At 30.3% G+C, this 11,931-nt stretch overlaps 1 protein-coding gene and 1 long non-coding RNA gene across 6 annotated transcripts; both read left to right on the top strand.

The window, feature by feature from the left end:
- The first annotated feature begins 256 nt into the window (after positions 1 to 256).
- Positions 257 to 1,211, top strand: LOC132946315 (uncharacterized). The gene is made up of 3 exons (XR_009664696.1): positions 257 to 313; positions 1,053 to 1,106; positions 1,173 to 1,211. It is a non-coding gene; the product is annotated as an uncharacterized LOC132946315 (long non-coding RNA).
- Positions 1,212 to 1,264: 53 nt separating this feature from the next.
- Positions 1,265 to 11,912, top strand: LOC132946312 (F-box/LRR-repeat protein 2). 5 transcript variants are annotated; one of them, XM_061016239.1, is made up of 10 exons: positions 1,265 to 1,430; positions 5,333 to 5,730; positions 6,173 to 6,222; positions 6,313 to 6,399; positions 9,438 to 9,637; positions 10,000 to 10,274; positions 10,340 to 10,606; positions 10,681 to 11,050; positions 11,321 to 11,524; positions 11,630 to 11,912. In XM_061016239.1, exons 3-10 carry the CDS (start codon positions 6,205 to 6,207, stop codon positions 11,763 to 11,765), a joined length of 1,557 nt encoding a protein of 518 aa, XP_060872222.1. In that variant the 5' UTR covers positions 1,265 to 1,430; positions 5,333 to 5,730; positions 6,173 to 6,204; the 3' UTR covers positions 11,766 to 11,912. The 5 variants fall into 5 exon arrangements, with proteins under 5 accessions (XP_060872222.1, XP_060872223.1, XP_060872226.1 ...); XM_061016240.1 differs by having other exon boundaries at positions 5,281 to 5,730; XM_061016243.1 differs by lacking the exons at positions 6,173 to 6,222; positions 6,313 to 6,399 and having other exon boundaries at positions 5,333 to 5,486; positions 5,558 to 5,730.
- The last annotated feature ends 19 nt before the right edge of the window (positions 11,913 to 11,931 follow it).

The raw sequence follows: 11,931 nt of genomic DNA, 5'->3' as shown, positions 1-11,931 counted from the left end.
TTATTATCTAAAATGTTATGAGTATACTATTATTGTGTAGTAATATTCGCTGACTATATGATGTTAAAACCATGGTGGGAGAGGTTTGAATACCCCCACCCACACCAAACGAGTGTACGCCACTGATTAAAATATCAAATATATCAATATTTTTTTTTGTACGAGTTAATGACCAATCAAATCAGTGGTTACGATGAACGACAATATTAGTGAATTATTAAACATACAACATACTTGTATGGTTATATACTTTATTGCGTGTTTACTGTGCATTATAATTTAAGTATGACAATCAATATATCATATAATTTATGTAAGCTATATTATCATTTGAAAAGAAAGACAGTAAGATAACTAATAAGTATAGGTACTTATATTTGTATAATATGTTATAGTTAATATTAATTATATTACCTATTAGTTGATACACGACATTACGCCTATAGAATTTACTTATTTGTATGTGTAATTGCCACCGTGTGACTTGTGTCAGGCGCCGTGATAAAGAGGAAGCTATAACACCTGTCATTTTCAGCTGCAAAACACGTTCACGAAAAACAAAAGAAGCCGCATTAAAAAGTGATCTTAGAATAAAACATCTGTTATTACATTTAAAGAAAATAATATTTAGGAGGGATCTTCATCGTTGTTTTTTTTGAAACATTAACTATTCAAAAAGTTACGTGTATAACTTAATCTAAGGAAACCACTGTATTGTTTATACATAGGTTACTAATATTTTATTATTTTATAATCTGATAACCCAGAATTTGATGCTGCACCACAAATAAAAAAAAAAAGTTACAGATTTTTAAAATGTGTAAAATTAAAGATTTTTGTACCTGTCATATCGCTTTCATTATACTTTTCTAAAAACAGGTATTAGTTATTCATTGACCGATTCGGGTTATTTAAGAGGGCCAAGCCCCCCTCCGATCACCGTCTATGTGTGTATAAATAATATTATTAACTTAGCAAGAGTAAAAATATATTATATTTCAAATAAAATTATATACTTTTAAACTTTATTCGGAAGTTTGTTGGTTTTTCAGTGACTTGCAATAAATTTGAAATTTCTATGTGGGAAAGGAGTGCGGCGGAATTGGGTAAATATTATTTGAATCTATTTTTAAACGATCATACCTTTGCCTATGCTATACAATATTTTTTAGGACTGGTAGGAGGATATGAAGGCAAATTTCGCCTTACCATCTGCCAAGTCGTTAAACGTACATAATAATAAGCTTTCTCGTACAGGTAGAATGTGTTTATTTGGATTATATTATGAACTGCGTCATGACATACGCGTAGTTATGATTATATAACGCTAAAGTTCTTTTTTTCTTAGTCACTTAATCAAGGTAAAAAAACACCGTGGATTGCTTCATAAGCACTAAGATTTTCCGGGTCAATAGAAAAAAAAATTGGTGGTGAGTGTCTATATTAAATTTATAATTTTGCTACATATATCTTGGAATGAACCTCGGCGCCACTGTATTACTTTGTTAGGTTCCATATTATGTGATACTGTAATTTTTTAAATACCTAATTAATAAGCTACTAATATTTTAATTTAAAAATAATATTAATAATCTTATTGTATGCATATTTTTAACGTAAAATCAAAGCAATAAAAAATATATGGAATGACTAATTTGTTTTTACCAATGAACAGTTCTAAACTACGAATAATAATAATTGAACATGTATAAGTAAATGTTACGGAAATACAGCATGTTGCCTATATCACCTAATACGTTCGAGTAACAGTCATCTCGTAAACGCTATTTCAATATTAAAAATATATCCATAGTATATCAATGTATAAATTGTTTATATTTTCATTATCAGTATTATAATATATCAAATCACGGTAGATAGATGACAGACGAAATATTTTGCTAGGCGGTACCCACTCTGTTGGGAAAACAGTTGATAATTTTACTATTTTTTATTTTATTATTAGTACATAATAGTATATTGCATGTACAAATACCCTAAATGAATAAACAATACACAGTGAATTGTTCAACAACTTTCATTGTTCGTAAATCTATAACTGCACGTTAATACTAATTATTATAAAGCAGCAAGGCACTTATATGACGTAAAGATACCTAATATGTATTTGTTTATTTTATTTCCTTAACTTACAGAGAAATACTCTCGCGGAAACTCATGGACTGTTATAATATAGTCGCTGTTTGTAATTCAAATTATATTATTATTACCACCTATAATATTATTTATAAGTTGAGCAATGATAAGCATCCAATTATATAGTATTTTGGAAACTTCATAATATTTTTATTTCAATGTAGTTGTGTATGTATACCAAGTAAAACGTATATAAGTATGGGTACTATGCAACTACGGAATAGTATTCCGGGCCACTTGGTTATAGTAATTCAAAAATTAGATGACTTTTCAATTATTTCATTATACCACTAGTTATATACTTTTAAAATAATAAGTTATAAAACACTAAATGCTCGGACTTTTATATTTTATTTGATGTTTTTATACAACGCGTGGTTAAATATCATTGTAGACATTTGTCTATACTCTGTAATTTACATTGGTAATTATATAATTTCACACTCAAATACAATTTGTCAAATTATATTTTGTATTTTACTTAATATGTTTTATATTGCCGAATCGTGTAAATTGCCACCTATCGAGTAGGTAGACCTTACCGTATGGAAAAGCATTAAAGCAGTGCTAATAACGCGCAGTTCCCCCTCGTTAGCGGTTCTAAACAGATAAAAAAACATATCCTATGGACGTTTAATTATGCTATTATATAATATATATTATATAGTTTAAAGTTTTACACTTATTTAGTTTTTTTTTATTCATAATAACCACTTAAAAATATGTTTTTTTTTTCTTACGATATAATATAATATGAAATGTAATATACATAATACACAATATAATTAATCATTATAAGTACAGAAAATATTGTAAAATTAGTTTTTTAAAACATTTATTTCATACTATAATACTATATTATCTTCTATTAAGGATTTAACCGTAATTTATAATCCTATTACAATATAAAATCTGCTGCAGTAGACTCATACTATACCGAATATAGCCATTTAGGACGTAGGGCGGCTACCTATATTATAGTTTAAAATTTTAAAATATGGGATGAATTATTATTTTTATATTTATTAAATTAAAAACATTTTTTAAAATTTTTTTTTTTATAAAATAATATAATATCATTCTATACGAATTAGTATTTAAAAATGTATATTAATACTGAGTGATCCGTTTTACACAAGACATCACTCATTATTTAAAAAAGTATTAATGTTTTTGAAAATATAATTTTTACATGGTTTCAAGTAGTTTTTTTAAAAATTATATTTTTAAATATTTTCTATCCTTATAATTTATTATTGTTTAAGATTTTTACTTCTTTGAATGACAACATACTGTTTTAATTTCCATCTTCCGAAGTAAAATATTATTTTGGTATTTTGATACTTTCGATTTCGAAAAAAAATTACGAGTAGTTGAGTTATAAGTATTTAAAGTTTAGATGAGCGGAGTTGATTGCACGGTTACCCTGCAAAAAGTTGGTCCACTACTCCGCACATCAAAACTTTAAATATTTATAAGTTTATAACTCATAAAATAAACTACGAGTACTAAATTAGAATTTTATGTATCGGAATTCTGCTTTGTAATATGAAATTAAAACTGTATGTTTTCATTCAAAAAAGTAAAAATTTAAAAAAATGTATTTTTTTTAAAGAATGTTGTTTATAATGACTAGAAACAATATATCTAAATATTTTTTTTTCATAAACGTTAGTACTTTTCGAAATAATAAATGTCTTACTTTAATAAATGGATCACCTGTATAGGTTATAACCGCTGGCGGAAATTGATGTATTTTTGGCGTCTAATACTGTATAATAAGGTTGCAATTTTTTTCACATATTTTTTATAAGTATGACAATCTTTTAAAATAAGGAACTGTCCCGTATAAAACAGGACGTCTGGCCAACCTACATAATATATATGTTTACCCAGTATATATTTCTTATTTTATTTTATATTTCTAAAGTAGTTTTTTTTTTTCTCATATAGTCCATTATAATCGTTTACGGATAGGACATTCATTATTACCTAGTCACTCATTTAAACTTGGACTAAACGACTCGCCACTTTGTACACTTTGCTCACTTCATCCTAATGAGTATATATGTGACCTTCCTCATATTTTATTTAACTGCCCTGCACTCCGACTTAAAAGACTAATTCTTTTCAACACTCTTATGTCTCTTAATATTCCCATCAATCTTTTTTCCATCTTAAACTCTAATTCTGAAACAGCTATCAAAACAATAATTGCCTTCATACAGGCTTTATTATATAGTATATATAAGTACTTAATTTTTTGTTAATCTCAATTCTATATTGTTTTATTCTTACTATGTAATTGTTAAGCTATCATAGTCTATACTAGCGGCTTTTAAATAAATAAAAAAAAAAAAATCATATATTCATAATTTTTAAAATCATTGGTTTGCGTTTATTCTTGTCCTTATACGTTTTATACATGTACGAATATTTTCTGAAAATTGTACCTAGTCCTATACCTGGCTATATCTGTAATTAATATCGTAGTCTGCACTCGGTACCTATATTATACCCTGCAGCACACGTGTAAAAATCAACTAACAGTGACACAGTGGTGTTGTGTGCAAAATTTAAAATTTGAACTACGTATTTAAAAAGTGTAGGTAAAAGTTTACTGAACCAAAAAGAGATAATGCATTGTGGCTTTTTTCTACTTTATAAGTTTCAACTTTAGTCCGTCATCCGACAGTTGGTTGGGATTTCGTTAGTTGACAATAATTGTCGTACGGATTGTATTCTTGTATCTCGAGGCAGTGATGGGGCAAAACGTGCATAGTTGGATGTTTAACAGACAAAATAGCGAGTGAAAAGTTGCACTCAACGGCTCCCGCCAATAACGACTGACGAGTAATGGGTCGATAAATTAATCAATTATAGCGAGGTAATTGTATTTGGCGCTGCTTCTCGGGATCGATACAACTTAAGCATATAGGCATTTAATAAAGTTTAATCGGGGACCTATTGTACCGGGGGCTATATACGTTTATGTAGGTATATTATTAAGCTATATATTATACCATATCTGTAGCTAAACTATATTATTATGTTATTATAATATACTATTCTCCGATGTGTCCTGCGTACGTCACAATAATCGGCACCTCGTCGTATTTATAGTGTTCTAGTATATTCTACCGGTGCTCGCGTCCATCTGTTAATCTATTTTCAGACGTCTCCGAGGCGGTCACAGTCGATGGGATTCGATTGTTCGATACCGTGGGCCCATATTCACGACACCCGAAAATCGGCGATCAGTGTTTCCGGCACAGGCACATTGATCGGACACGACCATCGCGTGCAATGACACAACAACTGCAATGACAGTATAATTATTTTATCTTATTTTATGTACCACGCGGTGATAAATAATTGGTTTGCCATATACCTACTATAGTATTATAACCACAAGAGGAGCCAAATCGCTCACATCCCATAGCCGTGTCAAGTGTCGACTCAACTGCGTAATAGTCCACACTTATTGTAATGGATTCGTGGCTGTCGGTGGACGTGACAACGGCCAATGTCCTGTCCAGAGACAATCGAGGATCCGTCCGCGGAGTCAAGACGGTAAAATATTATAAATAATATTATTATATAATATACATCTATGCGTAGGCTGGCGGAGTTTTCTCTCCGTTCGCTCGCTGTTTTATACAAAAAAAAAAAAACTAACAATAATCGCCGCACACGCGCACAGTTTTACACGGGTCCCCCGATCATTGGCGTGGGTACCCGGTTTTGCGTGTATTTATAGTGTGTAGCACGAATAAAACGAGATTTTTCCTCTTAAAAATCAGTGGCGGCTGGGTCTTTAAAAATAACTTAGCCCGCCAGTTCACCGCGCCATTACGTAAGTACGACGGTATATACGCGACCGGCTGCCCGTCTATCCGATCCGTTTGCCATATTTCTCGTTTTTCGTAAAAGCGCGTTGTATTTCATATTTTACCAGGCATACGATATAATATTATATTATAGTAATATTATTTTTTTGTTTCCAATTCGCCAGCGTACATATTTTCTTCGACTCGACCGCAGACAATGGATATATCGTCAGACGTCAGTATTAAATATTTTTATCAATAATAATAATAATAATAATAACAACAATGATATAATCGAGTCGTATCACATATACATATTATATAGGTCTGGGGGCAGTTAGCATTAGAGGCTTCTCAGGTGTATATCGATGACGGTACAGGAGGACCCGCCAAGAGCCCGTACGCCGGAACGGTAAGACGATGATGAGATGTCTGCATCGCGCCGAACATCGTATTTATAATAATAAATTATTAATTATTATAAATTATTAATTATAATAATTGTAATATAATATTATTAACTGTGATTGTGACCTGCAAATATTTAATGTTGTAAAAAAGGGAGAACATATTAAAATTAACACCGTATACGTTTACTCATATGTTGAAACTATTTTAGCTTAACATACCTAGTATAGCCAAAAATTGAATTTAAAAGACCGTAACATTGTACAAAAAATCAGAAAAACATAAAATAGCAAATATGCAAGTCATAGGAACGACATCTAGACTAGACTTATTATTACAGTTAAATTAAAAAAAAACATAATGTGTAACAGTTTATCAATTTATGGGGTACTCATTCCTAAAAGTGTGTACATTACACATTATCATAGGTGGAGTTTGTGGAGGGGGTCACGAGGGCTCTAACTCCCTCCCCCCAGAAAAAATATTGAGAGGGTAAACTTATCATTTTAAACGGGTCAGTAAATTGTTATGCCACCTATGTTGGCCACCTATAACATTATTGTATTATTTTATGTCATACATTATATATCTACCTATATGTTTGTACAATATTAACTATCCAATATCTATGGAGGGTTTCTGTTCCTTATGGATAAGTTTTTCGTAACCGGGGGTAAAGGGGTTTGATTACTATTGCTAGAGATTTGTATCATTGAGTAGAAAAATTTGGTTTAAAACAATTATCATTTATATAATATTTTAATTAGTAGTTTACTGTATGATCTGAAATGGTTGTAAATAAAATATGTTCCTCTGAATTCGCTCATGTCGATGGTGAATGTCAAACTAACTGTAATGTGTCGTTTTAATAATATTATAGTAATTTAGAAAGAGCCGAATATTGTCGAGTGTGTATATTAATTTGTGTCGGTCAGTTCTGCGCTGTTTAATTAGTGTCTAATTTATATAATATAGAATGTATCGTATTGAATATTAAACGCCACACTGTTTTGTAGTATTATGTACATACCCAGCTTCTGGTGAGGTCTACGCGTTGGCTTCGTATTTTTTGACGATGACGATTTTAACAAAATAAACATTTGAAAGCTTTTGTTAGTGTACAGTAGATAGATGCAGCCCAGCAGGTGCCCTAGATTTTATATCGAGTTTTTAATTAATCCACGAATTTGATGAAATTCAACAAACACTACACTTTTTGTAAGGATAGTGAATAATTTATCAACAACAACTTAATGATTTGGTTTATACGATTGGTAAAACTAAGATAACAAATCAGGAAACTAGCTCGGCTTTGAAATAGATGTAGAGTGAACCTCGCCATTGAATAAGGTCACTGACCACTGTAATTGATGTGCTCAATTTGAGTTCAATGATAAATTAAACGATTGTATTACGATTCTGGTCTGTCAGTATATATTACTATGTATATTTTATTGTGTATAAATATGATATATTATAAAGTGCTATTAGTAATTTATTTTACATTTTGATATTAGAACTTACTGTTCAATTCATTTTTGCCGAAAACATAGCGTTTATTAAATTGTTAATATTATTATAATAATATATATGAATTATTGTTAATAACTTTTGAGTCAATACAGGAATAAGTTCGTGGTATAAATAGGCAATAGCTTAAAATAATTAATCTAAATATTTTGAAAACATGATTGTGTAGTCAAACATTTATAATATACCTGCGTAAAAGTGTCAAGTCTTCATCAATATTTTTATTTTCATTACAAAAAAATAACAAAAATTATTAGTATCTACCTAACTATTTAAAAATACCAAATTTCGTAAACATTTTATGTCTATAAAATACAATTGTATATTTGTATTTTTTTTTAGATTTGTTTGTTTTTGTAAGAACGAAAATTATGAAAAAACTTGTATTACATTTTCAAGCCTAAGTAATTAAAGTTGAAATTTTATACAATTTTGATAATACAAAATAATTTGCAAATTGACGAATTTTATCAAAAATTGAACTTCTAGAAAAATGAACATATGTATATTAAAATTTAATGAATATGTATTGGAACAACTTATGTGGTTATTTGTATTAAATCATCAAACATTTTACCAAGCATAAAATGTTTTATCAACACTTTTAAAAAAATCGAAAAATTCAAAAATACAATTTTAAATCCTTAAATGCTTAGATGCACAATAAAGAACCAATATATTTTGAAAATTATATCACTTATTTTAAATGCTAATATGTAAATTTGGTGAAAAGTAATAGTTCATTCACAAAAAAATAAAATAATATAGGTACATCATTGTTAAACAAATTCATTCAACATTCCGTTCTGTCAAAAATGATTGATGAAAAAATATAACAAAGCTCTAAGAAAGAGTTTGTTTGTATAAAACGATGTTGTTCAGAATAAAATATATTATTTTATACCGCGATGAATTAAAACTATTTTAGTTGACGATCTGTATAAAATAATATGTAAATAATAACATTAAATTAGTAAATTATTTTACTGAAAAGAAAACATAAATAAATACATAATATTTCATATTCAGGTGAATATATTTTGCATATAAGGATGTGTTATTATTTTAAATTTAATTTTTGAAGGTGAGCAAGTTATTACTATTAAATATAAATGGATGAGCTCTATAACATAATCATTGAGTAAACACATTTTTCCCCTTTCTAAAATTATAAAAAAGTTATGATAATAATTATCATAGTAATTACTAACTATATGCAATCCATAGTATAATAAATGTGTTTATCATTAAATTTGACGTTTCCCCATGAAAAATTTAAAAAAAAAACTCGAATAAAATTCAACTAGTTTAATTGTAAAGATTAATTTGAGAACGTGATGTCCTGACAAAAATACATTAATCATTATTATTTACAATTCAGTTGGTTGAAAGTTTAACAATTATTATAGTATTGTAGTCGTGCTTACGTGAATGTATGTTGGAATAATATAATGTGTTGTATCGTTGCCGAGTGTTTAACAAAATTACCTACTTATTTCTTTTCTTATATAGACGATCGAAAAATTGCCGGATAAAGTTTTGCTGAACATATTTTCGTACCTGAGCCACAAAGAAATATGTAGTATGTCAAGAGTGTGTAAAAAGTGGCGCACGATTGCGTATAACACGTCCCTGTGGTACAGCGTATCTCTGAGACCGGAAATATCAGGACTCCACGTCACGTCTCTGGACTTTTTGTTGTCTTTGATCAGGTGACTATAGTGCTTCGGCCGTAGAATAAAAAATATACTATACATCTATTATATTCAAGGTGTAACGGAAAGAAGTGACAAAATATGTATTCAAATAACTGCAGCCTACCAACATGTGATTAAAAATATTTGTCCTAATAACCAATATTTTAAAACTAAACTTTTTTTAAATTTTAATCAGAACAATTGGTATTTCATACAGTGAATGTTAGTGACATTTCTCTGCTGTTCTTTCTGTTATAACCTGTATATTGTGTATAGTGTATACTTTACACAATATACATGTACCTACAACTATAATATTGTGCCCGCGTTGTTCGCCTAACATTGTCAACGTGCGTGTGTGTAATAATATTATTCAGTGTGAGATTCGGCTCTTCGTTGCGCTACATCGAGCTGCCCATCGAGCTTATAACGCACACAGTCTTGCACGAACTGGCCAATAGGTGTCCAAATCTCACTCACATGCTACTCGACTTCTCGACCGCCATGCAACTACACGATTTCAGCGAGCTCCAAGCGTTCCCCACCAAGTTGAAATACCTCTGCGTGTGCCTGTCGGAAGTGATCTTCATGGAAGGGTTCATGAGAAAAATCTACAACTTCATCAACGGACTGGAAATACTTCACCTGATAGGCAAGTCGGGTGCCGCGATATTATATTGTATACGTGGATATTAATTATACACTCACGGCCCGCAGGTACTTACGAAAAAGTCGAGGAGGAAGAAGAAGAGATTTACGAAGTGATAAACGTGCACAAACTCAAATCGGCGACGCCAAACTTGAGGGTCATAAACTTGTACGGGATAAACTTCATCGACGACAGTCACATTGACGCGTTCAGCTCCAATTGTATACAACTTGAGTGTCTGGCCGTGAACTATTGTTCCAAGGTCACGGGATCTACAATGAAAACGTTATTTCAGAGAAGCAAAAGGCTCAGGTGCCTCTTAATGAATCAAACGAGTAATTACAATATTGTACTTAACGGCACAACAACGCACAATTAAAAATCGTTTGACGAATGCAATTTACTTTAGATCTCATCAGCGAGTATTTAATGCAAGTGGAATGGGAAAAATCTTCGATTCAAGAATTAGACATATCTGGGACCGATCTCTCTACCGAATGTCTAATCGATATGTTAGTTCGGATACCGAATTTGAAGTTTCTGAGCGCAGGCCAGATGAACGGATTCAACGACACTGTGTTAAGTTCGTTCATGGAACAGGGTAACGTCAGGAATCTGATCGCGCTAAACTTGGACTATTCGGACAATTTGTCGGACGAGGGACTTTATAAATTTTTGTCCCGTTATGGACATCAGCTACAGGGGCTTTCTTTGGCCGGCATGCCACATATTACCGATCAACTGTGGAACACAGTCCTACCGGTTCTCAACAATGTCATGTAAATATAATTATTATCATTCACGTAAAGTGTATATATATAATATAAGTATATAGGTATACAATATACAAATGGTTGATTTAAATATCAAAAATAAAAAAATACAATACATTTGGTTAATTATCATGCAAATATCTTATAAATATATATATGACTATTAATTAGTAATATCTTGACAAAAATATTTCGAAAATAAAGAAAATTCCAAAAAAATACAAAATCTCGAAAGACGAAAAATTAATATAAGTACGCAATGTTGATTTATTTCAGAATTATGGTTATGGGCACTCAAGAGAGACTATCTGGTAACGTATTAGTAGATCAACTTATGGACGGTATAGCTACAAATTGTCCGAGATTAGAAAGACTCGAATTGAAATGGGATCCGGATAATTTAAGATTTTCGGATAAAAGCCAAAAAGCGATTGATATTTTTCGAGTGAAATGTTTGAAACTCAAATGCTTGGTTTTAAGGTAACGCGCAATAACAATATTAAATTGTGCAATCAAAACAAATTATTTTTTATTTTCCAACACGAATGTACTTTTTTTTGTACTTATGTTTGTTTTCTTTTTCAGCGATGGAAGGTATTACGAAATAGTGAAAGCAAACTTCGAAAGAGCAGATAGACTAACGGTGGTTAGAACCACTACATGTTGTAGTGTCTCCAATTATTACCTACTACAAAATTACAAAGATTTAATATTTAATTGATTCCAGATCATTTATAATTTATAAAATTAATTAAGTTATCAAAATGTAAATAATTATGTTTCCGACGGTATATAATATTATTATAGTGTCAACCATATATTATAGTCTAAGCACCTTAAACAATAATAAAGTATACATATTTCATAACGTATCGGTCTTCGTAATT

Source organism: Metopolophium dirhodum, chromosome 6 (assembly GCF_019925205.1).
Source record: "Metopolophium dirhodum isolate CAU chromosome 6, ASM1992520v1, whole genome shotgun sequence".
Taxonomy (NCBI): Eukaryota; Metazoa; Arthropoda; class Insecta; order Hemiptera; family Aphididae; genus Metopolophium; species Metopolophium dirhodum.
This window is presented reverse-complemented; position numbering and strand designations above follow the sequence as displayed.

Bases quoted from the DNA above. Each gene is read 5' to 3' on its own strand.
- LOC132946312 (XM_061016239.1), top strand. The intron at 9,638-9,999 runs GTGACTATAGTG...AATATTATTCAG, and splicing joins TTTTTGTTGTCTTTGATCAG to TGTGAGATTCGGCTCTTCGT. The intron at 11,525-11,629 runs GTAACGCGCAAT...TTTCTTTTTCAG, and splicing joins CTCAAATGCTTGGTTTTAAG to CGATGGAAGGTATTACGAAA.